General features: G+C 42.1%; 1 protein-coding gene across 2 annotated transcripts in view; it reads left to right on the forward strand.

The window, feature by feature from the left end:
- The window catches only part of arap2 (ArfGAP with RhoGAP domain, ankyrin repeat and PH domain 2), a 321,200-nt gene that overhangs the window by 136,137 nt on the left and 159,886 nt on the right, over positions 1-25,177 (forward strand). For both annotated transcript variants that reach the window (XM_061961001.1, XM_061961002.1), the window contains exons 11-13: positions 12,525-12,724; positions 17,013-17,098; positions 22,089-22,271. In XM_061961001.1, the coding sequence (XP_061816985.1) occupies positions 12,525-12,724; positions 17,013-17,098; positions 22,089-22,271 (469 nt within the window). The remainder of the gene's footprint in view (positions 1-12,524; positions 12,725-17,012; positions 17,099-22,088; positions 22,272-25,177) is intronic.

Raw genomic sequence — 25,177 nt, forward strand, 5'->3', positions numbered from 1 at the left:
TTGGACTCCGCCAAGGCTGCCCTTTGTCACCGATTCTGTTCATAACTTTTATGGACAGAATTTCTAGGCGCAGTCAAGGCGTTGAGGGGATCCGGTTTGGTGGCTGCAGGATTTGGTCTCTGCTTTTTGCAGATGATGTGGTCCTGATGGCTTCATCTGTCCAGGATCTTCAGCTCTCGCTGGATCGGTTCGCAGCCGAGTGTGAAGCGACTGGGATGAGAATCAGCACCTCCAAGTCCGAGTCCATGGTTCTCGCCCGGAAAAAGGTGGAGTGCCATCTCCGGGTTGGGGAGGAGACCCTGCCCCAAGTGGAGGAGTTCAAGTACATCGGAGTCTTGTTCACGAGTGAGGGAAGAGTGGATCGTGAGATCGACAGGCGGATCGGTGCGGCATCTTCAGTAATGCGGACGCTGTATCGATCCGTTGTGGTGAAGAAGGAGCTGAGCCGGAAGGCAAAGCTCTCAATTTACCGGTCGATCTACGTTCCCATCCTCACCTATGGTCATGAGCTTTGGGTTATGACCGAAAGGACAAGATCACGGGTACAAGCGGCTGAAATGAGTTTCCTCCGCCGGGTGGCGGGGCTCTCCCTTAGAGATAGGGTGAGAAGCACTGTCATCCGCGGGGAGCTGAAAGTAAAGCCGCTGCTCCTCCACATCGAGAGGAGCCAGATGAGGTGGTTCGGGCATCTGGTCAGGATGCCACCCGATCGCCTCCCTCGGGAGGTGTTTAGGGCACGTCCGACCGGTAGGAGGCCACGGGGAAGACCCAGGACACGTTGGGAAGACTATGTCTCCCGGCTGGCCTGGGAACGCCTCGGGATCCCCCGGGAAGAGCTGGACGAAGTGGCTGGGGAGAGGGAAGTCTGGGCTTCCCTGCTTAGGCTGCTGCCCCCGCGACCCGACCTCGGATAAGCGGAAAAAGATGGATGGATGGATGGATGGACTACAAGGAAGTGTTCTCAATTTCGAAAAAAATCATAATATGACCCCTTTAATGTGCCTTATATAATCCGGTGCGCCTTTTGTATGAAAAAAGACGGGAATAGACCCGCTCATCGGCAGTGCGCCTTATAATCCGGTGTGCCCTATGGTCCAGAAAATACGGTACTAATTCAGTGTTAATATTTGAGTGGGCCATAGGCCCGATCTCTACTGGCAAAGTTGTGTCCTGAGTTAAAAAGGTCAAGATAAATAATGTATTGGATATGCTTTGGTGTAAATTTTGCCCCACAGTTAGATTTTTAACCCCCTTTCTTGGTATGCCTGCAAAACGGTTCTTTTGGCGAGGCGGTCCATTTAGATTAAAAAAGAACTTCTCCACACACCACCATCTACAGAGCAATTTGGTTCCCAGACACGGTCGAAAATTAGCTTCATAGCATATTTTACTCCTTGTGGAACATCGCTATTATTGTGTGCATACCATGGTTAGATCACAATAATACTTCATTCACGTCTATATCATGTGGTCAGCCAAACACAGCTTGATTGAAAACTTCACAATATTTATAAGTACCGTTGCGCTGGACCACATGCTTCCCAAGGGAATTTAAGTTACTGGTCAATCCCAAGTTCTTTTGATGACATATAAACTGAATTTGAATGATCACCAGAACAGAATAGGTATTTTGTAATTTATTCCCTAAGCTTTGGAAAGAGACCAACCTAGAACAACACATTCGATTGCGTAGCCAAGTTGATCTAAAAACATTACGGAAGTGTTGTCTTCTTCAATATGCCAATAGCCCCCACCCTTCAGAGCGAATACACATGTCTATTGTTCTACTTAGCCTGAAACAGGTTGAGGTAACAAAAAGGAGTATTGCTACTCCCTGCATTCCGAGCTCAAAGTAACTTACAGTGTACCATCGGACATGAGATGGAGAAAAAATAGAAAGAGTACAACTGGTAACCAATAGCTATTACAAATATGACTATAAAAAGAAATAACTTTTAAATATGTATATATGTAGATATATATATCTCTGTTGGTACATTACAACACAGTGACAACCACTTTTATGCAAAATAAACAGTTAGGACACTGACAAATGGTGACTTCCAGCTTTCTCTCTGTGATGACGGCGCCGCTATAAATAGTTTGTCTGCGCTATTTCTTATAATAACAATATCACTAACACCCAAGTCACCAAATTTAAATGTAGTATTGTTGGCGGTTTTTGGATGGTTATTTAGAACGCTTCATGGGCGGAGTAGATGGCCTTCCATTGACTCCATTGTAAGTTAAGTTAAAGTTAAAGTACCAATGATTGTCACACTCACACTAAGTGTGGTGAAATGTGTCCTCTGCATTTGACCCATCCCCTTGATCACCCCCTGGGAGGTGAGCGGAGCAGTGGGCAGCAGCGGTGGACGCGTCCGGGAATAATTTTTTGGTGATTTAACCCCCCAATTCCAACCCTTGATGCTGAGTGCCAAGCAGGGAGGTAATGGGTCCCATTTATATAGTCTTTGGTATGACTCGGCCGGGGTTTGAACTCACCCCCTACCGATCTCAGGGCGGACACTCTAACCATTAGGCCACTGAGTAGGTTAAAAGTGGACTTTTATTTACGTTTATTTACGAGTGGGAATGCATTAAAGAAATACATCTGTTTTTTTGGCTATCAAAGGATTGTGAACAATTGGTAAAATTCCAAAAACCTGCAGTTCCCCTTTAACTTTAGTCATGCTAGACTATTAATATTTCCAGTTGTACTCGACAGTATGTTTTTTTTCTCTTGGTGCTTAGTATGTGTTGCAAAAAAGCATAATACAAAAGATTGCTGTTGTTGTCGTACAATGGACTGATTCCTAATGTAAAGTTTAGTAAGAAGTATGTCCGATAATGGCTTTTTGCCGATATCCGATATTCCAATATTGTCCAACTCTTTAATTACCGATACCGATATCAACCGATGCTGATATATACAGTCGTGGAATTAACACATTATTATGCCTAATTTGGACAACCAGGTATGGTGAAGATAAGGTCCTTTTTTTAAAAATGTATAAAATAAAATAAGATAAATAAATTAAAAACATTTTCTTGAATAAAAAAGAAAGTAAAACAATATAAAAACAGTTACATAGAAACTAGTAATGAATGAAAATGAGTAAAATTAACTGTTAAAGGTTAGTACTATTAGTGGACCAGCAGCACGCATAATCATGTGTGCTTACGGACTGTATCCCTTGCAGACTGTATTGATATATATTGATATATAATGTATGAACCAGAATATTAATAATAGAAAGAAACAACCCTTTTGTGTGAATGAGTGTGAATGAGTGTAAATGGGGGAGAGAGAGGTTTTTTGGGTTGGTGCACTAATTGTAAGTGTATCTTGTGTTTTTTATGTTGATTTAATAAAAAAAAACAAAAAAAAACAAAAAACCATACCGATAATTAAAAAAACGATACCGATAATTTCCGATATTACATTTTAAGGCATTTAATGGCCGGTAATATCGGCAGACCGATATTATCAGACATCTCTAGTCACAGGTAATGCTATAATATGAAAGTCAGTGTAAAACTGTCCCGAATTCTTAAACAGTGTCTTTTATTTTGTTGTTGTCAGCTATTTTATTTTATATTGCCATGAAAACAAACAACACATTTTTGAACATTTAACTTGGTTGTATTTAGGCTATTGCACTAATTGTTGTTGTATTGTCTAGGCACTAATAACCCATTTTACAAGACCACATTGAACACATCATGATAATGTAACTGACCAGTAATTATTAATTACTGAGTAGAACTTTAGTGCCTCATTATAAAATTCAATGCATTCTCTGAATGGGCGCATACTAGAGCACTGTCCGACTGTGAAACATACAATCACACCCTTGCTTTACAATAAATTGGCATTTTAAAAACATTTTTTTTAATGAACTGGTGACTTGTCCAGAGTGTAGCGCGGACAGATGACAGCTAACGTAGGTTCCAGACTCCAGCGTGCGCCCCGCCAAAGTTATTGTTACGGACAATAAACGAATGAACAAGTAGGCTAATTGTTTCAGCCATCGATTCACAGTTTTACTTTCGCACTAAAAGGTTGTTGATGGTCCGGCCTCCTTCTCAACTCTTTTTTGGTGTGAAGACTATTAAAGGGGCACCCTAACTAGGGATGTTCAATATGGAACAAAACTCTAATCCCAATATAAACTATATTGCCAAAAGTATTTGGCCACCCATTCAAATGATCAGAATCAGTTATCTTAATCACTTGGCCTGGCCACAGGTGTATAAAATCAAGCACTTAGGCATGAAGACTGTTTCTACAAACATTTGTGAAAGAATGGGCCGCTCTCAGGAGCTCAGTGATTTCCAGCGTGGAACTGTCATAGGATGCCACCTGTGCAACAAATCCAGTCGTGAAATTTCCTCTCTCCTAAATATTACAAAGTCAACTGTCGGTTTATTATAAGAAAATGGAAGCGTTTGGGAACAACAGCAACTCAGCCACCAAGTGGTAGGCCACGTAAACTGACAGAGAGAGGTGAGCGGATACATAGTGCAAAGAGGTCGCCGACTTTCTGCACTGTCAGTTGCTACAGAGCTCCAAACTTCATGTGACCTTCCAATTAGCCCACGTACAGTACGCAGAGAGCTTCATGGAATGGGTTTCCATGGCCGAGCAGCTGCATCTAAGCCATACATCACCTAGTCCAATGCAAAGCGTCGGATGCAGTGGTGTAAAGCACGTCGCCACTGGACTCTAGAGCAGTGGAGACGACTTCTCTCGAGTGATGAATCACGCTTTTCCATCTGGCAATCTGATGGACTAGTCTGGGTTTGGAGGTTGCCAGGAAAACGGTACATTTCGGACTGCATTGTGCCGAGTGTGAAATTTGGTTAAGGAGGAATTATGGTTAAGGAGGAATTATGGTGTGGGGTTGTTTTTCAGGAGTTGGGCTTGGCCCCTTAGTTCCAGTGAGAGGAACTTTGAATGCCCCAGGATACCAAAACATTTTGGACAATTCCATGGTCCCAAACTTGTGGGTACAGTTTGAAGCGGCCCCCCTCTTCCAACATGACTGTGCACCAGTGCACAAAGCAAGGTCCATAAAGACATGGATGACAGAGTCTGGTGTGGATGAACTTGACTGGCGTGACCTGAACCCGACAGAACACCTTTGGGATGAATTAGAACGGAGACTGAGAGCCAGGCCTTCCCGACCAACATCAGTGTGTGACCTCACCAATGCGCTTTTGAAAGAGTGGTGGAAAATTCCTATAAACACACTCCGCAACCTTGTGGACAGCCTTCCCAGAAGAGTTGAAGCTGTAATATCTGCAAAAGGTGGACCGACATCATATTGAACCCTATGGGTTAGGAATGGGATGGCACTTCAAGTTCATATGTGAGTCAAGGGAGGTGGCCAAATACTTTTGGCAATTTTGTGTATTTTGGCTGATTGTCGATGTATACGATATATTTTGCAACTATTTGCCTGGAAAGTGAATTCAGACAAAGTCAAACCCAAAAATGGGTGTTAAGTTGTTTTATTGAGACATACTTAACATGAGGAATTTTGTGCAAATGTTAAAGTTTCATGCATAGATAGATGCACATAAAACTATTGAAAAGCCTTAAACATATAATAATAATAAAGTATAATCTTCAACCTTCTTTAAAATAGTGAACATACAAGATAACTTGTCTTTTATTAGTAAGGAAGCAAACAAAGGCTCCTAATTTAGTCTGCTGACATATGCAGTAATATTTTCCATTCTATTATTTTTTCAAAATGATTAAGGACAAGTGGAAAATGAATTATTAATCTACTTGTTCATTTACTGTTAATATCTCTTTTAACATGTTCTATCTACACTTCTGTTAAAATGTAACTTGTTCTTCTGTTGTTTGGATGCTTTACATTAGTTTTGGATGATACCACAAATTTGGGTATCACTCCGATACCAAGTAGTTACAGGATCATACATTGGTCATATTCAAAGTCCTCATGTGTTCAGGGACATATTTCCTGAGTTTATAAACATAATATAAATAAAAAAAAAAAAACGAAAGAAGATGTAATGCCAAAAAATATTGACGTAATCATAGTAGTATCAACTAGATACACTCCTGTACTTGGTATCATTACAGTGAATGTCAGGTGTAGATCCACCAATGGCGTTTGTTTACATTGTGACACCGGTGAGCTACGGTGTGTAGTGAAGCATGTTTAGCTATTCCTCGTTCTGCAGGGATGATACTTGTGAGAAACTTACTTTATTTGTCGCCATGGAGGCGAGGATTAGTGATTTAGAAGTAGCTAAAACGCTGCAGACTAGCTAGATAGCCATGTCTTAAAGCACCTCTTCCAGTGGGCGTTTCAGTGTTATAACTTCACCTTTATCTTTAGTTTTTAAGCCAAAATGCGTCTGTTCTCCCTTTTCTGTCTACACACTGTGTCTGCTTGTAAGTACTCTGTGATTGTGCGCTGCCGAACATGCTCGTCTGCTCGTAAACCAGCAATGACACAACGTGACGACAAAGTGTGGCGGACAGGTACTTTTCAGAGGCGGTATAGTACCGAATATGATTCATTAGTATCGCGGTACTATATTAATACCGGTGTACCTTACAACCCTAGTCTCAAGTAAATATCTCTTTCTAAAAATGCTGCACAGCCCCAATCAAAACACTGCTGGAGTTTGCTCACGCTCACCTAATTCTGATGAGGAAGAACCATTGGAGGAACGAACCACAGTGTGGACCAAATCATTTTTAAGATGGGGCCAAAAAAAAATTAGAATACTGTTTAACTTGTGGCTTTGTTTTATTTTGGATTCATTCGCATGAATATATATTAGTTCATCCATCCATCCATCCATTTTCTACCGCTTATTCCCTTTGGGGTCGCGGGGGGCGCTGGAGCCTATCTCGGCTACAATCGGGCGGAAGGCGGGGTACACCCTGGACAAGTCGCCACCTCATCGCAGGGCCAACACAGATAGACAGACAACATTCACACTCACATCCACACACTAAGGCCAATTTAGTGTTGCCAATCAACTTATCCCCAGGTGCATGTCTTTGGAAGTGGGAGGAAGCCGGAGTACCCGGAGGGAACCCACGCAGTCACGGGGAGGACATGCAAACTCCACACAGAAAGATCCCGAGCCCGGGATTGAACCCAAGACTACTCAGGACCTTCGTATTGTGAGACAGATGCACTAACCCCTCTTCCACCGTTCAGTGTATGCATAATCATTTTGTCGTAGAGGCTACTGGGGGCTGTGTGTGGGCCCTAGCGGACTGTGGGCCCTTACAATGGTCATCACCTTTCTCCCCTATACGACAGCCCTGATAACACAAGAGCGGTGTGATTTTTGAGGCAGAGATCCCCTCTAACATTGCCCAAGATTGCGATAAAAAGCTAAAATTGTAGTCCACAAGGGAAAAGTAAACAACTTAAATTCATAAGTCAGAGGTTTAATTATTGTGATTGTATAAATTATACTCATCTACCAGCCTCAGTTCCACCTCTTCCACCACTTACTTTCACCATAGCAACTTAATACATTTTTGGAAGGAGAACCGTTAAATTAATCAGTCAAGGGTTGAGCTAGACATCTGGGGCCTCATTTATAAAACTCTTTGTGGATTCCAGCGCTGAACATTGTGTACTTACAAACCACAAAAAATATTCAGATTTATAAAACCATGCTGTGTGCACTTGTAAGCAGTCTTCTTATATAAATACCACTTGCAGGTCCACCCTCTTCCCACTACTCCCCCCACTATCAAAAGCTTTTAAAGGGGAATATTATCACCAGACCTACGTAAGCGTGAATATATACCTTGATGTTGCAGAAAAAAGACCATATATTTTTTTAACCGATTTCCGAACTCTAAATGGGTGAATTTTGGCGAATTAAACGCCTTTCTAATATTCGCTCTCGGAGCGATGATGTCACAACGTGACGTCACATCGGGAAGCAATCCGCCATTTTCTCAAACACCGAGTCAAATCAGCTCTGTTATTTTCCGTTTTTTCGACTGTTTTCTGTACCTTGGAGACATCATGCCTCCTCGGTGTGTTGTCGGAGGGTGTAACAGCACGAACAGGGACGGATTCAAGTTGCACCAGTGGCCCAAAGATGCGAAAGTGGCAAGAAATTGGACGTTTGTTCCGCACACTTTACCGACGAAAGCTATGCTACGACAGAGATGGCAAGAATGTGTGGATATCCTGCGACACTCAAAGCAGATGCATTTCCAACGATAAAGTCAAAGAAATCTGCCGCCAGACCCCCATTGAATCTGCCGGAGTGTGTGAGCAATTCAGGGACAAAGGACCTCGGTAGCACGGCAAGCAATGGCGGCAGTTTGTTCCCGCAGACGAGCGAGCTAAACCCCCTGGATGTCTTGGCTCACACCGTCCCTTAAACTGGACAGATCAGCTTTCAGGAAAAGAGCGCGGATGAGGGTATGTCTACAGAATATGTTAATTGATGAAAATTGGGCTGTCTGCACTCTCAAAGTGCATGTTGTTTCCAAATGTATTTCATATGCTGTAAACCTAGTTCATAGTTGTTAGTTTCCTTTAATGCCAAACAAACACATACCAATCGTTGGTTAGAAGGCGATCGTCCTCGCTTTCTCCCGTGTCGCTGGCTGTCGTGTCGTTTTCGTGGGTTTCGCTTGCATACGGTTCAAACCGATATGGCTCAATAGCTTCAGTTTCTTCTTCAATTTCGTTTTCGCTACCTGCCTCCACACTACAACCATCCGTTTCAATACATTCGTAATCTGTTGAATCGCTTAAGCCGCTGAAATCCGAGTCTGAATCCGAGCTAATGTCGCTATAGCTTGCTGTTCTTTCCTCCATGTTTGTTTGTGTTGGCTTCACTATGTGACGTCACAGGAAAATGGACGGGTGTATATAACGATGGTTAAAATCAGGCACTTTGAAGCTTTTTTTAGGGATATTATGTGATGGGTAAAATTTTGAAAAAAAAATTGAAAAATATAATAAGCCACTGGGAACTGATTTTTAATGGTTTTAACCATTCTGAAATTGTGATAATGTTCCACTTTAAGGATCGGGTGTTGAATTATTGGTTATGATTTAATCTATAATAATTAATTGTGTTTTCTTTTACACTTCCTTGGCTTGGCATGTCATGGCATGGCTTGCCTTCACCTTTACCAGAATCAACACGTTTTAGGCCAACAAAACCAAAGCACCAAAGCTGCATTAAGTTTGAAAATGATGGTTGAAACTGTTCCCACAGGAAGTCACGTGTGTGTGCTTGCACAGGGTGTGTGTAATGTCCCCGCGCTGTAGTACTGCAATTTGAGGTGCTTGTAGTTAGTACATGCTGTTTCTGCTTGCTCCGCAGTTGGCTAATCCTCCCTGCGGAAAAGCCGAGTGATAAGACGAGTGCGTAAGTCTCCTCCTGGGGGGACATAGCCTCTCCACCGCCAAAACTCCTGCAGTGCCACCTCCTGACCACACATGGAAACTGGAACCTTGCGTTTCCAGGCTAAACTGAAGAGGATTTCAGAGAAGCAGTGGGCCACTGGCATGTGGACATGCTCAGGCGCCCGCTAACCACTGCTCCATGTATCGGTTAAATAGAATACTAAGCCTAAACCTTTTCTCAGTTGGCGTAGAGTGAAGCGCCAGAGGTTGCCTCCGACAGTAGGGGAGATTCTTCATTTGTACAGCTATAGCCCGACTTAAGCTGGGCAGTCCCCTGCAAATTTGGTGCTGTCCTGCCACAGCTTACCTGCTTCATTGGTTGCATGAAGCTGATAGATTTATCCTGAGAAGTGGGCTGTAAATTTTTGCACCAAGTAAAACAAACAAAACCTATCAAGCAACGACTCCAGCATTACGTTTGGGATGCTAGAATGTCGGAACCATGACGCCTGGGTTGACGAAGGACCCGCTTGGCATAAATGATGTTCAGAAGACTGTAGTTATTAACAATGAACTCCTAAAGAGGCAAATAGACATGTCAACCATTCAAAAAACCTGACTCTATTCATCCGGCTCACTAACAAAAAGGGATTACACCTTTTACTTGCAGGGCAAGCCTCCTACTGAAACCAGGGAATACAAAATAAGGAAAACTCTACTGAGAGCAATATTACCACCTACAGGTGGTTTAGAGAGGATATTAACTCTCTGCCTGAACACAACCATGGGACCTGTTCACCTGGTGAGTGTTGATGCACCAACACTCAGCTCCTCCAAAGAAATAAAGGACAAATTCTACAACCCGCTTGACACTGTAGTAAAAAATATCTCCAAACAACAGCAGCTTTATCTCCCCCCGCGCCTACCTCAACACAGCTCAGTCTAACAGTGTTGGGATGTCTCACAATATAGCATCCATAGTACAACTCTAAAAGTCTTTGGCAGAAAACAAAGGAGGTCCTATAATTGCTTTGAAGCCAATGCATCTGTATTGACTCCAATACTGTAAGAAAAAACAAATTGCTCTTACCAACTACAAACAAATGCTATCCAACAGGTCCTTATATATCCTCAGGATGTCAAGCAAGAAACTCCAGCTAGCCTCCCGACACTGTGCCAACAGCTACTGACTACAGCTTTGCAATAACATCCAGAGAGCTGCTGATTCTGGTAACATTAGAGGTATGTATGATGGCATCAAAAAGCGCTCAGACCATCACATCAAACAATCATCTTCAGGAGAAATCATCTCTAACTGTGATGACTGCCAGTGAAAACACCATCTCTGATGCAGCACTCGGTCATGTTGAACGTCAACCTCAGAAGAACCGGACGTGGAACCAACACCTGTGGAGCTCACGAACGCTTCATCCCCGATAAATCACAAAGCAGCAATGGGATCACATCTGAAGTCCTTAAATGTGAAAAGCCTGCTCTCTTCGACCATCTCCACAAGCTCCTTTGCTTGTGTTGGGATAGAAGGTGCTGTCCCACAGGACATAAAGGACTCCACCATTGTCAACTTGTACTTGGCGGAGGCAGTCGCATTCCCACCCTCGCTGTCTCTCCCTGCTTGTGCTCTAAGTCTTGTCTTGTCTTATACTTTTTAAGAAACCTCTTTTTCTGCGTTGTCCAACACCTGTGGAGCTCACAAACGCTTCATCCTGATAAATCACAAAGCAGCAATGGGATCACATCTGAAGTCCTTAAATGTGGAAAGCCTGCTCTCTTCGACCATCTCCACAAGCTCCTTTGCTTGTGTTGGGAGAGAAGGTGCTGTCCCACAGGACATAAAAGACTCCACCATCGTCAACTTGTACTTGGCGGAGGCGATCGCATTCCCACCCTCTCTGTCTCTCCCTGCTTGCGCTCTAAGTCTTGTCTTGTCTTATACTTTTTAAGAAACCTCTTTTTCTGCACTGTCCTCCGATATCTAAACACCTAACATGGAATTGATAAGCTGGACTCTTGACTCTTGATGTGGAAGACATCTGCCTATTTGGAACCATGATCGCTGGGCTTCTGTTGATTGGGCTGAGCATTGCTTTGGTGTATCGTCAAATTTGGTAGACTATGGCAGTCGTTCAAAGAGCCCAAAGGCTTCACGTGGCAAGGGAAGGAATGGGTCGAGCTGTGGGAACACAGAATGTGGCGATTTCTGAACTGAATCGTAAATTGTATCACATCACTGAAGGTACTGAAATGGGAAAATGTATCAATTTGAGAGCCAGCATGGATGATAAGATCAGACAAGCCATTGAAATGTCTGCTCGCTTGGAAAACAACAATCCTTAGCTACGATGGACGGCTGAGCAGCGCTTTAGATACCAGTAGCTAACGATCTGTCACTTCACTTCTGTTTGCGTTTGTTTGTTTTGTATTTATTTCCTGCTAGCGCTCCTATTTGGTTTCCATTTCCTGCATGTCTCCTCTGAGCGCTTGTATTCCTCAACTGTCCCTGATTGGCAGCCCGGCACACCTGGTTGCAGTTGCCAATCAAGCTGCTACTTATGCCTGCCTCACCTGTTCCTCATGACTCGAGAATTGACTATGTTAGGACTTTGTTACATGTATGACTGCTTCTTCCTATTTTGAGTTCATATTAAAATCCTCTTACCTGCCCATTAATCTCCTGTTTCCTGCATCTTAGGGTCACAACTACTGCATCCATGCGGGTTCACAACATGGAGCTTTATTAGACCACATTGTAATTTATGAATAAGTATACTGTACAACACAGGAGCAACAGAATCAATGTTGTCATAGCAATATGGCACAAAGCCAGCCAGCATAAATAACGATGAGTTCATTGTAATACACCTTCAGCCGAGTAGTAATGCACTGACCAATAATAATACTTCAAATAAAAATATTTTTGTTGAGTAAATAAAACCTACAACAGGAAGTTTATAGAGGTGTTTATTAAAGCATTTACTGTAGTTTAAGTCATGCAACCCCACCCACTGAAAGGCCTCCAAATATTGCAAGCCCACTCTAACTCCATTAAAAATCCACGGTGGGCTTTTGAATTGTTTGCTCAAATCAAATGTGTAACCAGTAACCCATTCTTTGCAGCTTTGTGGCCGAGTCAGAGCGGGAGAAGCTGGAGTGGATGGAGGCCATTCAGGAGTCCATCGCAGAGACGTTGTCTGACTACGAGGTGGCCGAGAAGATTTGGTTTAACGAGGCCAACAGGATCTGTGCCGACTGCCGTGCCCCACAGCCTGAGTGGGCGTCGATCAACCTGGGCGTGGTCATCTGTAAGAAGTGTGCAGGTGGGGTTGAAGCGTGTTCTATCTATCTACACTCTATCTACACTTCCCTCCCTCTTTATCCCTTCATGCCTAAGAGCCAGAACTTTTAATGTGATTCTTCACCTCACCTCAGCAAAGCCCATGTAATTGGTAGCCATCAGATATCCAACATCCCTCCTCAAACACCCTTAAATGATTTCATTTGCTGGGCTGTTTAATATTACATTTGGTCGACACGCCTGGTGAGAGAGGAGGAGGCTCTCCTTTAAATTAGACGGTGATCCGCTCGGAATACCAATGCTTTGCCTCACTTATAATTAGCGCTCTGATGTCACAGACAATAAAGAGAAGTGCTGAACAAGAGGAAGAGGGAAGAAGTAATGAGAAAGCTAATGGTAAAAATGATCCCAGACTGGCTTTTCTTCTTCTTCTCCTTCGTCTTGGAGCAAGACTGAATGAATTTTAATAGCCTGTCGCTTCACTCGCTGATGCGGACAGAGCTCCTACTCGCACATTTTTATTAGTTGCATTGACTTAAAGGACTTTTAGAGTCCATTATGTTCCACTACGTGCAGAAAGAAAATATGTGCGCTCTGGAATCTAACCCTAGAGCCTATATACCCGACATACAAACCCCGTTTCCATATGAGTTGGGAAATTGTGTTAGATGTAAATATAAACGGATTACAATGATTTGCAAATCCTTTTCAACCCATATTCAATTGAATATGCTACAAAGACAACATATTTGATGTTCAAACTGATAAACATTTTTTTTTTTTGCAAATAATCATTCACTTTAGAATTTGATGCCAGCAACACGTGACAAAGAAGTTGGGAAAGGTGGCAATAAATACTGATAAAGTTGAGGAATGCTCATCAAACACTTATTTGGAACATCCCACAGGTGAACAGGCAAATTGGGAACAGGTGGGTGCCATGATTGGGTATAAAAGTAGATTCCATGAAATGCTCAGTCATTCACAAACAAGGATGGGGCGAGGATCACCACTTTGTCAACAAATGCGTGAGCAAATTGTTGAACAGTTTAAGAAAAACCTTTCTCAACCAGCTATTGCAAGGAATTTAGGGATTTCACCATCTACGGTCCGTAATATCATCAAAGGGTTCAGAGAATCTGGAGAAATCACTGCACGTAAACAGCTAAGCTCGTGACCTTCGATCCCTCAGGCTGTACTGCATCAACAAGCGACATCAGTGTGTAAAGGATATCACCACATGGGCTCAGGAACACTTCAGAAACCCACTGTCAGTAACTACAGTTGGTCTCTACATCTGTTAGTGCAAGTTAAAACTCTCCTATGCAAGGCGAAAACCGTTTATCAACAACACCCAGAAACGCCGTCGGCTTCGCTGGGCCTGAGCTCATCTAAGATGGACTGATACAAAGTGGAAAAGTGTTCTGTGGTCTGACGAGTACGCATTTCAAATTGTTTTTGGAAACTGTGGACGTTGTGTCCTCCGGACCAAAGAGGAAAAGAACCATCCGGATTGTTATAGGCGCAAAGTTGAAAAGCCAGCATCTGTGATGGTATGGGGGTGTATTAGTGCCCAAGACATGGGTAACTTACACATCTGTGAAGGCGCCATTAATGCTGAAAGGTACATACAGGTTTTGGAGCAACATATGTTGCCATCCAAGCAACGTTACCATGGACGCCCCTGCTTATTTCAGCAAGACAATGCCAAGCCACGTGTTACATCAACGTGGCTTCATAGTAAAAGAGTGCGGGTACTAAACTGGCCTGCCTGTAGTCCAGACCTGTCTCCCATTGAAAATGTGTGGCACATTATGAAGCCTAAAATACCACAACGGAGACCCCCGGACTGTTGAACAACTTAAGCTGTACATCAAGCAAAAATGGGAAAGAATTCCACCTGAGAAATTTTAAAAATGTGTCTTCTCAGTTCCCAAACGTTTACTGAGTGTTGTTAAAAGGAAAGGCCATGTAACACAGTGGTGAACATGCCCTTTCCCAACTACTTTGGCACGTGTTGCAGCCATGAAATTCTAAGTTAATTATTATTTGCAAAAAAAAAAAAAAAAGTTTATGAGTTTGAACATCCAATATCTTGTCTTTGTAGCATATTCAACTGCATATGGGTTGAAAAGGATTTGCAAATCATTGTATTCCGTTTATATTTACATCTAACACAATTTCCCAACTCATATGGAAACAGGGTTTGTAAAAGGAGGGTGCCCAGTTGGATACATTGTGGTCGTCACCCACTAGTTGCTGACAAGTATGTGGAGAACTGTAATGAGCTGTAAACAAAACAAAAACATTTAAAAAATAATTGTATTATTACCACAAATGTTCTGATTATAGCCGTTTTAAAAATTATTTTTATTATTATTTTTATAGCATTTATTTACCTTAAATGCAACTGAAATATTAAATTTTATTTGATATAATTTGGATTTGATTTGGATTTGCGGTGCGTTAGCAAAATAAAAATGTAGGTTTCTTTGTCCACCATTTGCCTCACACAGTGCAACACTTCTCCTTTGCATAGAGTTGATAATGTTGTTTAAGTCTTTGGAATATTGGTCCACTCCTCTTCAATGGTTGTCTTATTTGCTATTCAACAGAACCTCAAACATGGTCAATGGGTGGCATATCTGGGGACAACAACTGGGATGTTTTTTTGTTTTTTATCTGTCCATTCTAAATGCTATCAATAAAATGCACCTGTATTTGTTGTTCATAACCCAATCCCACTCCATCCGTGGTTCACCCACACAACGATGTTTGCCATCTTCCCTCAACAATGAAAATGTGAATGGTCTGGGAAGAGAACACCTCTCCATCAAAAGTTAGCATCTTTCCACTGAAGTCGGTTAGATGGAGACCAGGGTGAAGATGACGAGCATGCACATGGGTTTCCTGTTTCTGACAGTGTGTGTTGAAATTATTTAGTTGTGCAAACCAATTGTTGCCCTAGCTGTCTGGGTGGCTGGTGTCAGATATCTTGTAGGTGAAGATGTGGGGGTCCTGGGCTGGTGTGGTTACAAGTGGTGTACGGTTGTGAGGCCGGTTGGATGTACTGCCAAATTCTAAGAAACACTATAGGAAACGACTTATGGTAGAGAAATGAACATTTAATTCATGGGCAAAAGCTTTACATGCCAATTGCATGCTTCCTCAACACGTTGTGGTGTGTAATAAAAACTGTATCTATTTTATGTGGCATATCTTTTGGCCAGCCGAAAGCTGGCTAATCAGCATCTTGATGTGCCATTCCTCTGAGGGGGAAAAATAATTTCTGCAAAGGATTAGTGTTCACTAACACAGATTTAGGCAGATTTGTGAGCAATATTAGAGAGACATATAGACCCTGCATAGTAAAAGGTTTAGATATTTGAGTTCAGGCTTATGAAAAACAGGCGCAAATATAAAAGTGGTGGATATGTATTTGTTTTTTAGTATTATTGATAATAGTATTTGCATTAGTAGTTGTAGTAAAACACTGATGAATGTGTACTGGCTGGTAGAACTACAACATCACTAATAATATTTGCTCCAGCTGGTGACAAATAGTGTCATATGATAGTATCGTATTATATTATAGTATTTCTTTTTAAAAATGCCATCTAGTAAGACAGCAGTCCTTGTGATCCATGCTTCAGCACAGTGAGATAATAGTACTAGTAGGAAGGAGGACAGCTTGCATAGTAGCATTGTCACTGCAGTCACTGGGAAAGTTTTTAATTGGGAGGTGAAAAGTGTGGCAGCTTGGTCTTTTTTTGTGGGCTAGCCGTTGTGAAGGGAATGCGCTTTTTTTTTTGTGTTTTGTTGTGGCTCACCAGGGGAAAGATGAACACATTTGGTTATTCATAGTATATGTGAGGATAGCACCCTATACCGGCTTCCATTTTCTCGACAACAAGCCTTATAGGCCCTGCGGCGCTGTCCACCTTGTAGCGCCATCATAAAGCTCTCGAATCTGTGTCAAGTCATGCCACCGCTGCTCTATTTCAATTTGAAAGAATCCGCCGTTACTCATAGGATAATATTTCACACATGCAGTGTGGTTCGTGTTCCATGTTTTATTCACGAGCGTGCTCTCTTCGGCCATAAGCAACCCCACAAGCCACCCCACTCTCCGCCCAAATAAACAGGCCAACCAACAAACACAATTAATTACTCATGATTCATTAGCAATTAATGGTCCCCTCGTTCTGCGCTTTCATTTCCAATTAAGGAGCGCTAAGGGGACTCAAGATGTCTGCTCTGTAAGCTCCATCGTGCTTGTTGAGTTGTGTTTTTCTTCTTGTTGGCGACAGGGCAGCACCGCTCCCTCGGCCCCAGTATCTCCAAGGTGCGCAGCTTGAAGCTGGACAGCAGCATCTGGAGCAATGAGCTCGTGGAGGTAGGAACATCACCAAAGTCCTCCTGGGGCCATCACTACCGACTACTACTAGCCTTTTAAATGGGTAAATGGTAAATGGGTTATACTTGTATAGCGCTTTTCTACCTTCAAGGTACTCAAAGCGCTTTGACACTATTTCCACATTCACCCATTCACACACACATTCACACACTGATGGCTGGAGCTGCCATGCAAGGCCCTAACCACGACCTATCAGGAGCAAGGGTGAAGTGTCTTGCTCAAGGACACAACCAATGTGTTCACCAATATCGCCTTAAAGGGGAACATTATCACCAGACCTATGTAAGCGTCAATATATACCTTGATGTTGCAGAAAAAAACCCATATATTTTTTTAACCGATTTCCGAACTCTAAATGGGTGAATTTTGGCGAATTAAACGCCTTTCTATTATTTGCTCTCGTTGTGACGTCACATCGGGAAGCAATCCGCCATTTTCTCAAACACATTACAAACACCGAGTCAAATCAGCTCTGTTATTTTCTGTTTTTTCGACTGTTTTCCGTACCTTGGAGACATCATGCCTCGTCGGTGTGTTGTCGGAGGGTATAACAACACGAACAGGGACGGATTCAAGTTGCACCAGTGGCCCAAAGATGCGAAAGTGGCAAGAAATTGGACGTTTGTTCCGCACACTTTACCGACGAAAGCTATGCTATGACAGAGATGGCAAGAATGTGTGGATATCCTGCGACACTCAAAGCAGATGCATTTCCAACGATAAAGTCAAAGAAATCTGCCGCCAGACCCCCAGGAAAAGAGAGCGGATGAGGGTATGTCTACAGAATATATTAATTGATGAAAACTGGGCTGTCTGCACTCTCAAAGTGCATGTTGTTGCCAAATGTATTTCATATGCTGTAAACCTAGTTCATAGTTGTTAGTTTCCTTTAATGCCAAACAAACACATATCAATCGTTGGTTAGAAGGCGATCGCCGAATTCGTCCTCGCTTTCTCCCGTGTCGCTGGCTGTCGTGTCGTTTTCGTCGGTTTCGCTTGCATACGGTTCAAACCGATATGGCTCAATAGCTTCAGTTTCTTCTTCAATTTCGTTTTCGCTACCTGCCTCCACACTACAACCATCCGTTTCAATACATGCGTAATCTGTTGAATCGCTTAAGCCGCTGAAATCCGAGTCTAAATCCGAGCTAATGTCGCTATAAACTTGCTGTTCTATCCGCCATGTTTATTTGTATCGGCATCACTATGTGACGTCACAGGAAAATGGACGGGTGTATATAACGATGGTTAAAATCAGGCACTTTGAAGCTTTTTTTAGGGATATTGCGTGATGGGTAAAATTTTGAAAAAAACTTCGAAAAATAAAATAAGCCACTGGGAACTGATTTTTAATGGTTTTAACCCTTCTGAAATTGTGATAATGTTCCCCTTTAAGAAAATGGTCTTATTTCAAAATCTGAAATGAGACGGATTATGACATGGGGCTGCCATCTTGCTAGCCCACAAGGCATTATGGTAAGATAGTATGGAAAAAAACAACAACAACAACAACCATATAAAGCAGGGCTATCCAACTGGCAGCCCAGGGGCCAAAAATGTGTCTCAGGAATGACACCATAGAGTTCAGTTCAAAACTTGGAAGGCAACATTTTTTTCATAAAAAATGTTCATAAAACACTGGAGTGCCCCTCGTGTAAAAAGGAACTTGGACCACTGTAAAGACATTTGCAGATCCTTGCATTAACATTTTAAACTTGCTCGCAAACATCGAACACAGGGGTCCAAACTTGTGATTTACATAACTGAAGTGTTCCCTAAGGCACCCATTTAAGTCTTCTTTTTTTTGGAAGTTTCGTAATGTGATGTATCTAACTAAGGCAGGGGTCGCCAACCCAAAATGTTGAAAGAGCCATATTGAACCAAAAATAGAAAATACAAATCTGTCTGGAGCCGCAAAAAATTAAAAGCCTTATATAAGTGTTATAATGAAGGCAACACATGATGTAAGTGTCTACATTATAGTCTACTATCAAAGGCTGAAGCAAATCTTCTTTGACAGAAATGTTGTATTTTAATTTTTATTCTACACATTTTTTGCAACATTGGAAATCATTAGTAAAATAGAGGCTTCTCACAGGATGAGATATGTTCTGGAAATTACTGGCTCAGAATGACCAACGGTATAGATGTGTGTGTCCAAGTTAAAGGAAAAACTGCAGGCTGTCTTCTTCTAATGGATTTATTACAATCTTTGCGAGCTGTCTAACGTTTGCTGTGGTCTGGAACAACATGGCAGACAAACAACACAGGAATGCGACCAATATTACATACAGATAATGTGTCATGAGACATGCATATATAAATTAAATACACAGAGGACATGAGTAAAGGAAATTAAATTAGCTCAAATATACCTATAAACGAGGCATAATGATGCAATATGTACATACAGTTAGCCTATTAGTTAGCACTGATTAGCTTGCAGTCATGGATTGACCAAATATGCCTGATAAGCACTCCAGCGAATCAATAAAATCAACAAAGCTCACCTTTGTGTAGTAACGCACAGCATAAAATGTTTGGTGGACAAAATGAGACAAAGAAGGAGTGGCATAAAACACATCTTTCTGTGGCAGCATCGGAGAAAGTTGTACATGTTAACAAACTACGATGAGTTCAAGGATTGCTGAAATTAGTAGGACAAAACGGTGCTCGCCAAATACTCTCATTAGTGAACCATGTATAACAAACAATGGGATTTATAACAATTAGGAAGGTGTGTGTGATGTTTATTCTCCTACAGAAAAGATATCAAATCAAAACATTTTCACACATCTCTGAAAGAGGTCCAGGGAGCCACTAGGGCGGCGCTAAAGAGCTGCATTGGGCTTTAGAGCCGCGGGTTGTTGACCCCCGAACTAAAGTGTTGCTGTAGCTTGTTTACTTCAGATGCAGTCGGTAGTCATTCGTTAAACTTCTTTAGATATACATAAGTAGTAGTGTTCCTCATAGTTCAGTTTTAGGTCCTCCCTTTCTCATCATTGGGGCTATTCAACTGGTGGCTCGAAAATTCAGTTCAAAAAACCTGTGAGAGACTCATATTTTTGCAGCAGATTCTTAAAAACAGTCATAGAGAGGATCTTTGACTAGCTTTCTTGCACAAGGTCCTTAAAAACAGCAGAGAGCTCCTGTAACTCTGACAAAATAAACAGACCAAACTGAAATATCCACTAAAGAGGACGCTGGTTCTACAGAATATATCAAATAAGACTAATAGAGGGGAGAAGTCCAGCCCCCCAGTCCTTAGCTTTCTGAAAATGTGGCCCCCAAAACTATTTAGTTGAATATCCCTGATATAAAGCATTCAAAGATGCGTTTAAACAATGATTGTTTGGAGACTAATTTACTCTGTTATTTAAAACAACTGGTAACACTTTAGTATGAGGAACATATTCACCATTAATTAGTTGCTTATTAACATGCAAATTAGTAACATATTGGCTCTTAATTAGTCATTATTAAGTACTTATTAATGCCTTATTCTGCATGGCCTTATTATACAACCAGTAAGCCGGTAACACTTTAGTATGGGGGACATATTCACCGTTACTAACCCTAACCCTCTAACCCTAACCCTAACCCTAACCAAATAACTCTAAATTAAGTCTTTGTTACTTAGAATATGTTCCCCTAGTGTCCAAATAACTCTTAAAGGGGAACATTATCACAATTTCAGAATGGTTAAAACCATTAAAAATCAGTTCCTAGTGGCTTATTATATTTTTCGAAGTTTTTTTCAAAATTTTACCCATCACGCAATATCCCTAAAAAAAGCTTCAAAGTGCCTGATTTTAACCATCGTTATAAACACCCGTCCATTTTCCTGTGACGTCACATAGTGAAGCCAACACAAACAAATATGGCGGAAAGAACAGCAAGCTATAGCGACATTAGCTCGGATTCAGACTCGGATTTCAGCGGCTTAAGCGATTCAACAGATTACGCATGTATTGAAACGGATGGTTGTAGTGTGGAGGCAGGTAACGAAAACGAAATTGAAGAAGAAACTGAAGCTATTGAGCCATATCGGTTTGAACCGTATGCAAGCGAAACCGACGAAAACGACACGACAGCCAGCGACACGGGAGAGAGCGAGGACAAATTCGGCGATCGCCTTCTAACCAACGATTGGTATGTGTTTGTTTGGCATTAAAGGAAACTAGCAACTATGAACTAGGTTTACAGCATATTAAATACATTTGGCAACAACATGCACTTTGAGAGTGCAGACAGCCCAGTTTTCATCAATTAATATATTCTGGAGACATACCCTCATCCGCGCTCTTTTCCTGAAAGCTGATCTGTCCAGTTTTGGAGTTGATGTCAGCAGGCCAGGGAAGCTAGGGTCGATAGCTCGCTCGTCTGCGGGAACAAACTGCCGCCATTGCTTGCCGTGCTACCGAGGCCCTTTGTCCCTGAATTGCTCACACACTCCGGCAGATTCAATGGGGGTCTGGCGGCAGATTTCTTTGACTTTATCGTTGGAAATGCATCTGCTTTGAGTGTCGCAGGATATCACCCTCCAACAACACACCGACGAGGCATGATGTCTCCAAGGTACGGAAAACAGTCGAAAAAACGGAAAATAACAGAGCTGATTTGACTCGGTGTTTGAGAAAATGGCGGATTGCTTTCCGATGTGACGCCACGTTGTGACGTCATCGCTCCGAGAGCGAATAATAGAAAGGCGTTTAATTCGCCAAAATGCACCCATTTAGAGTTCGGAAATCGGTTAAAAAAAATATGGTCTTTTTTCTGCAACATCAAGGTATATATTGACGCTTACGGTACATAGGTCTGGTGATAATGTTCCCCTTTAATTAAGTCTTTGTTACTGACAATATGTTCCCCATACTAAAGTGTTACCAAAAAATTCAAATGACTCCTTAAAATGAATCTAGATCCAAATCTGGTGTATTAACATATCTTTTAATACAATCTTCATCAGCTCTTCTTGGAAGTGGGGAACCAGAACGCCAACCACTTCTGGGCAGCTAACCTGCCGCTGGAGGAAGAGCTTCACAGTGGGGCGTCGGCGGAGCAGCGCGCCACCTTCGCTCGCCGGAAGTACCGAGAGAGGAAGTACTGCCGGGTCCTGGACGGTCTCCATGACTCTGAGCAACTCAACAAGGTACAACTTTCAAATTAAGAAATAAATTGTTTGGGAAAAGTAGATTATACTTCCTATAAGTGGACTTGGCAGATTTGGACAAGATCAACTTCCTACAAGCAGCTTCAAAACAGACCCATAGATCGTAGAGTACATTTATAAATCACAAGCAATGTATTTTACAGACTAAAAAGATGTAATTCCAGCAAAGGCGTTGGAACTGAAGCTGATTTAATTGGACATCTTCTCTTCGTCACCCGTCACATCTATTTAGTGCTCTGCATGAATCCTGGTCCTTTGGGAATGTTTGTTACGGACTACAAAGACTACAGTGAGCTTTTTTTTGCATCTCGGGGTCAACTTTTATAGCAGATGACTGTTTAAAGTGTCACTTTAGAATAAATATAAATGGGTTTTGAAGAGTTTTGTGTAGGATTGCATGCTTGCCTTAATCTTTAAACATTATTACTCTCCGCAATGGGATGTTGTTATATGCCAAACTTTTTTAACAGTTCATTGTCAAGGAGTGGGGCAAGAAAGATTGTTCTGCACTTATTTTAGCCTATAGAGATGCTCGGGACATTTTGCGCCATTCAGTTAACGATTTGGTAGAGTGGCCGTGCCAGCAATCGGAGGGTTGATGGTTACTGGGGTTCAATCCCCACCTTCTACCATCCTAGTCACGTCCGTTGTGTCCTTGGGCAAGACACTTCACCCTTGCTCCTGATGGCTGTTGGTTAGCGCCTTGCATGGCAGCTCCCGCCATCAGTGTGTGAATGTGTGTGTGAATGGGTGAATGTGGAAATACTGTCAAAGCGCTTTGAGTACCTTGAAGGTAGAAAAGCGCTATACAAGTATAACCCATTTATCATTTATTTATTATTAGAAGGAAGGAATAGAAGGAATATAATACATTTGCCAGTAGATTTAAAGAATTGTAGAATTGTCATCTCTGTTCTTTAAATTATCCTAAAATTTAAAAGCCACACACTACTTCCTGTTACACTGTTACTCTTACTACTACTTCTTCTCCTGGCTCTCAACAAAGGCGGACGCTCCCCTCTCCCTCTCATTTATCTCTCCTGCTTTTGCTCTTTGTCTCGTTTTGTCTTGTCTTAACTGTCTGAGAGCATCTCTTTTGCGCTGTTGTCCGAAATCTAAAATATGGATTTGGTAAACTGGTCTTTCAACGAAATTGACATGCTCTTCTCGACGAAAAGCCCAGGTCCTGGGGAATGTGCCTGTCCAGACGGAACGTTTGCTGCTGGATCATACTTGCCAACCTTGAGACCTCCGATTTCGGGAGGTTCGGGGGATGGGGGTCGGGGGTTGGGCGGGGGGCGTGGTTGGGGGCGTGGTTAATATATATATATATATATATATATATATATATATATATATATAAGAAATACTTGACTTTCAGTGAATTCTAGCTATAAATATATATATTTTTTATTATATATAAATAAATAAAAGAAATACTTGAATTTCAGTGTTCATTTATTTACACATATACACACACATAACACTCATCTACTCATTGTTGAGTTAAGAATTGAATTGTCCATCCTTGTTCTATTCTCTGTCACTATTTCAGAACACACACATTATACACATATACATTATAAAATCAATAAGAAAACGGGAGCTCTAATTTGGGAGTCTGAATTAGGATCAGAAGTTCCTATATAAACATTGCGCACTCCCGTCGCCTTTTTGTATTGATTACTGCAGCTGTGCACTGGATTCATTCACAAATACAAACTACAACTCACAAACACTTTAGAGTCAGGCTCCACCATCAGAATGTGTACTTAAACTTATAAAGATCACATGGATATTATTCAGTGAGTTGATTCACCAAAACTAACCTGTTATACAGGAGGAAAAAGCACACAGGACGTTTCAATTGTTCACAGACTGGTCGCTCTCATCAGAATGACAAGACACTTCCGGTCTGCAGGTGATAGCATTCAATTGGGAAGAAATGCCCTACTGCCCCCTATATGCATGTACAGTAGATGGCAGTATTGTCCTGTTTAAAAGTGTCACAACATTGCTGTTTACGGCAGATGAACTGCTTTACGGTAGACGCTGTTGTTGTGTGTTGTTACCGCGCTGGGAGGACGTTAATGAAACTGCCTAACAATAAACCCACATAAGAAACCAAGAACTCGCCCTCGATCATTCTCCAGTTATAACGTGATTGGGCAGGCAGGCTGTTTACATTGTGGGAAAGCGGACGTGAGAACAGGCTGTCAACACGTCACTCAGGTCCGCCTGAATTTCGGGAGATTTTCGGGAGAAAATTTGTCCCGGGAGGTTTTCGGGAGAGGCGCTGAATTTCGGGAGTCTCCCGGAAAATCCGGGAGGGTTGGCAAGTATGTGCTGGATATACGATGAACTACTGAAGGAAGTGAAGAGTCGTGTGCCTGACGATTCCGCCAAACTTCCTATTTGGAACTGTGATAACAGGTCACCTGCTAAATGGTTTGAGCGTTGCCCTGGTCTGTCGACAAATTTGGAAGACGGTGGCAGCCGTTCAAAGAGCCGAGAAGCTGCCCGTTGTGATGGATGAGTTGGTCAGAGCTGGAAGCACTCAAACTTTTACGACTTCTGAATTGAATCGCAAAATTGATAACATCTCAGAGAAGATTTTTGCTCTGAAAGGCAAAATGATGATCAATTTGAGGGGCAGAACAAACAATTAGAGCAGACAAACCATTAAAATGTGTCTGTTCAAACTAACCAAAACAATCCTTATCTACAATTCGGCTCCCTCTGCACTGGCTTTGGCAAGGCCACGCTGTAAACACCCCATCGAGACCATTGCAGCGAAAGACGCTCTGAAATCCCTTCCCACCTTCTTCAAGGACACTAGGGATGTTTATTCTGACAAAGCGTAACCTATTGTTACTGCAACAATC

The sequence above is a fragment of the Nerophis lumbriciformis genome, linkage group LG05, assembly GCF_033978685.3.
Source record: "Nerophis lumbriciformis linkage group LG05, RoL_Nlum_v2.1, whole genome shotgun sequence".
Lineage (NCBI taxonomy): Eukaryota > Metazoa > Chordata > Actinopteri > Syngnathiformes > Syngnathidae > Nerophis > Nerophis lumbriciformis.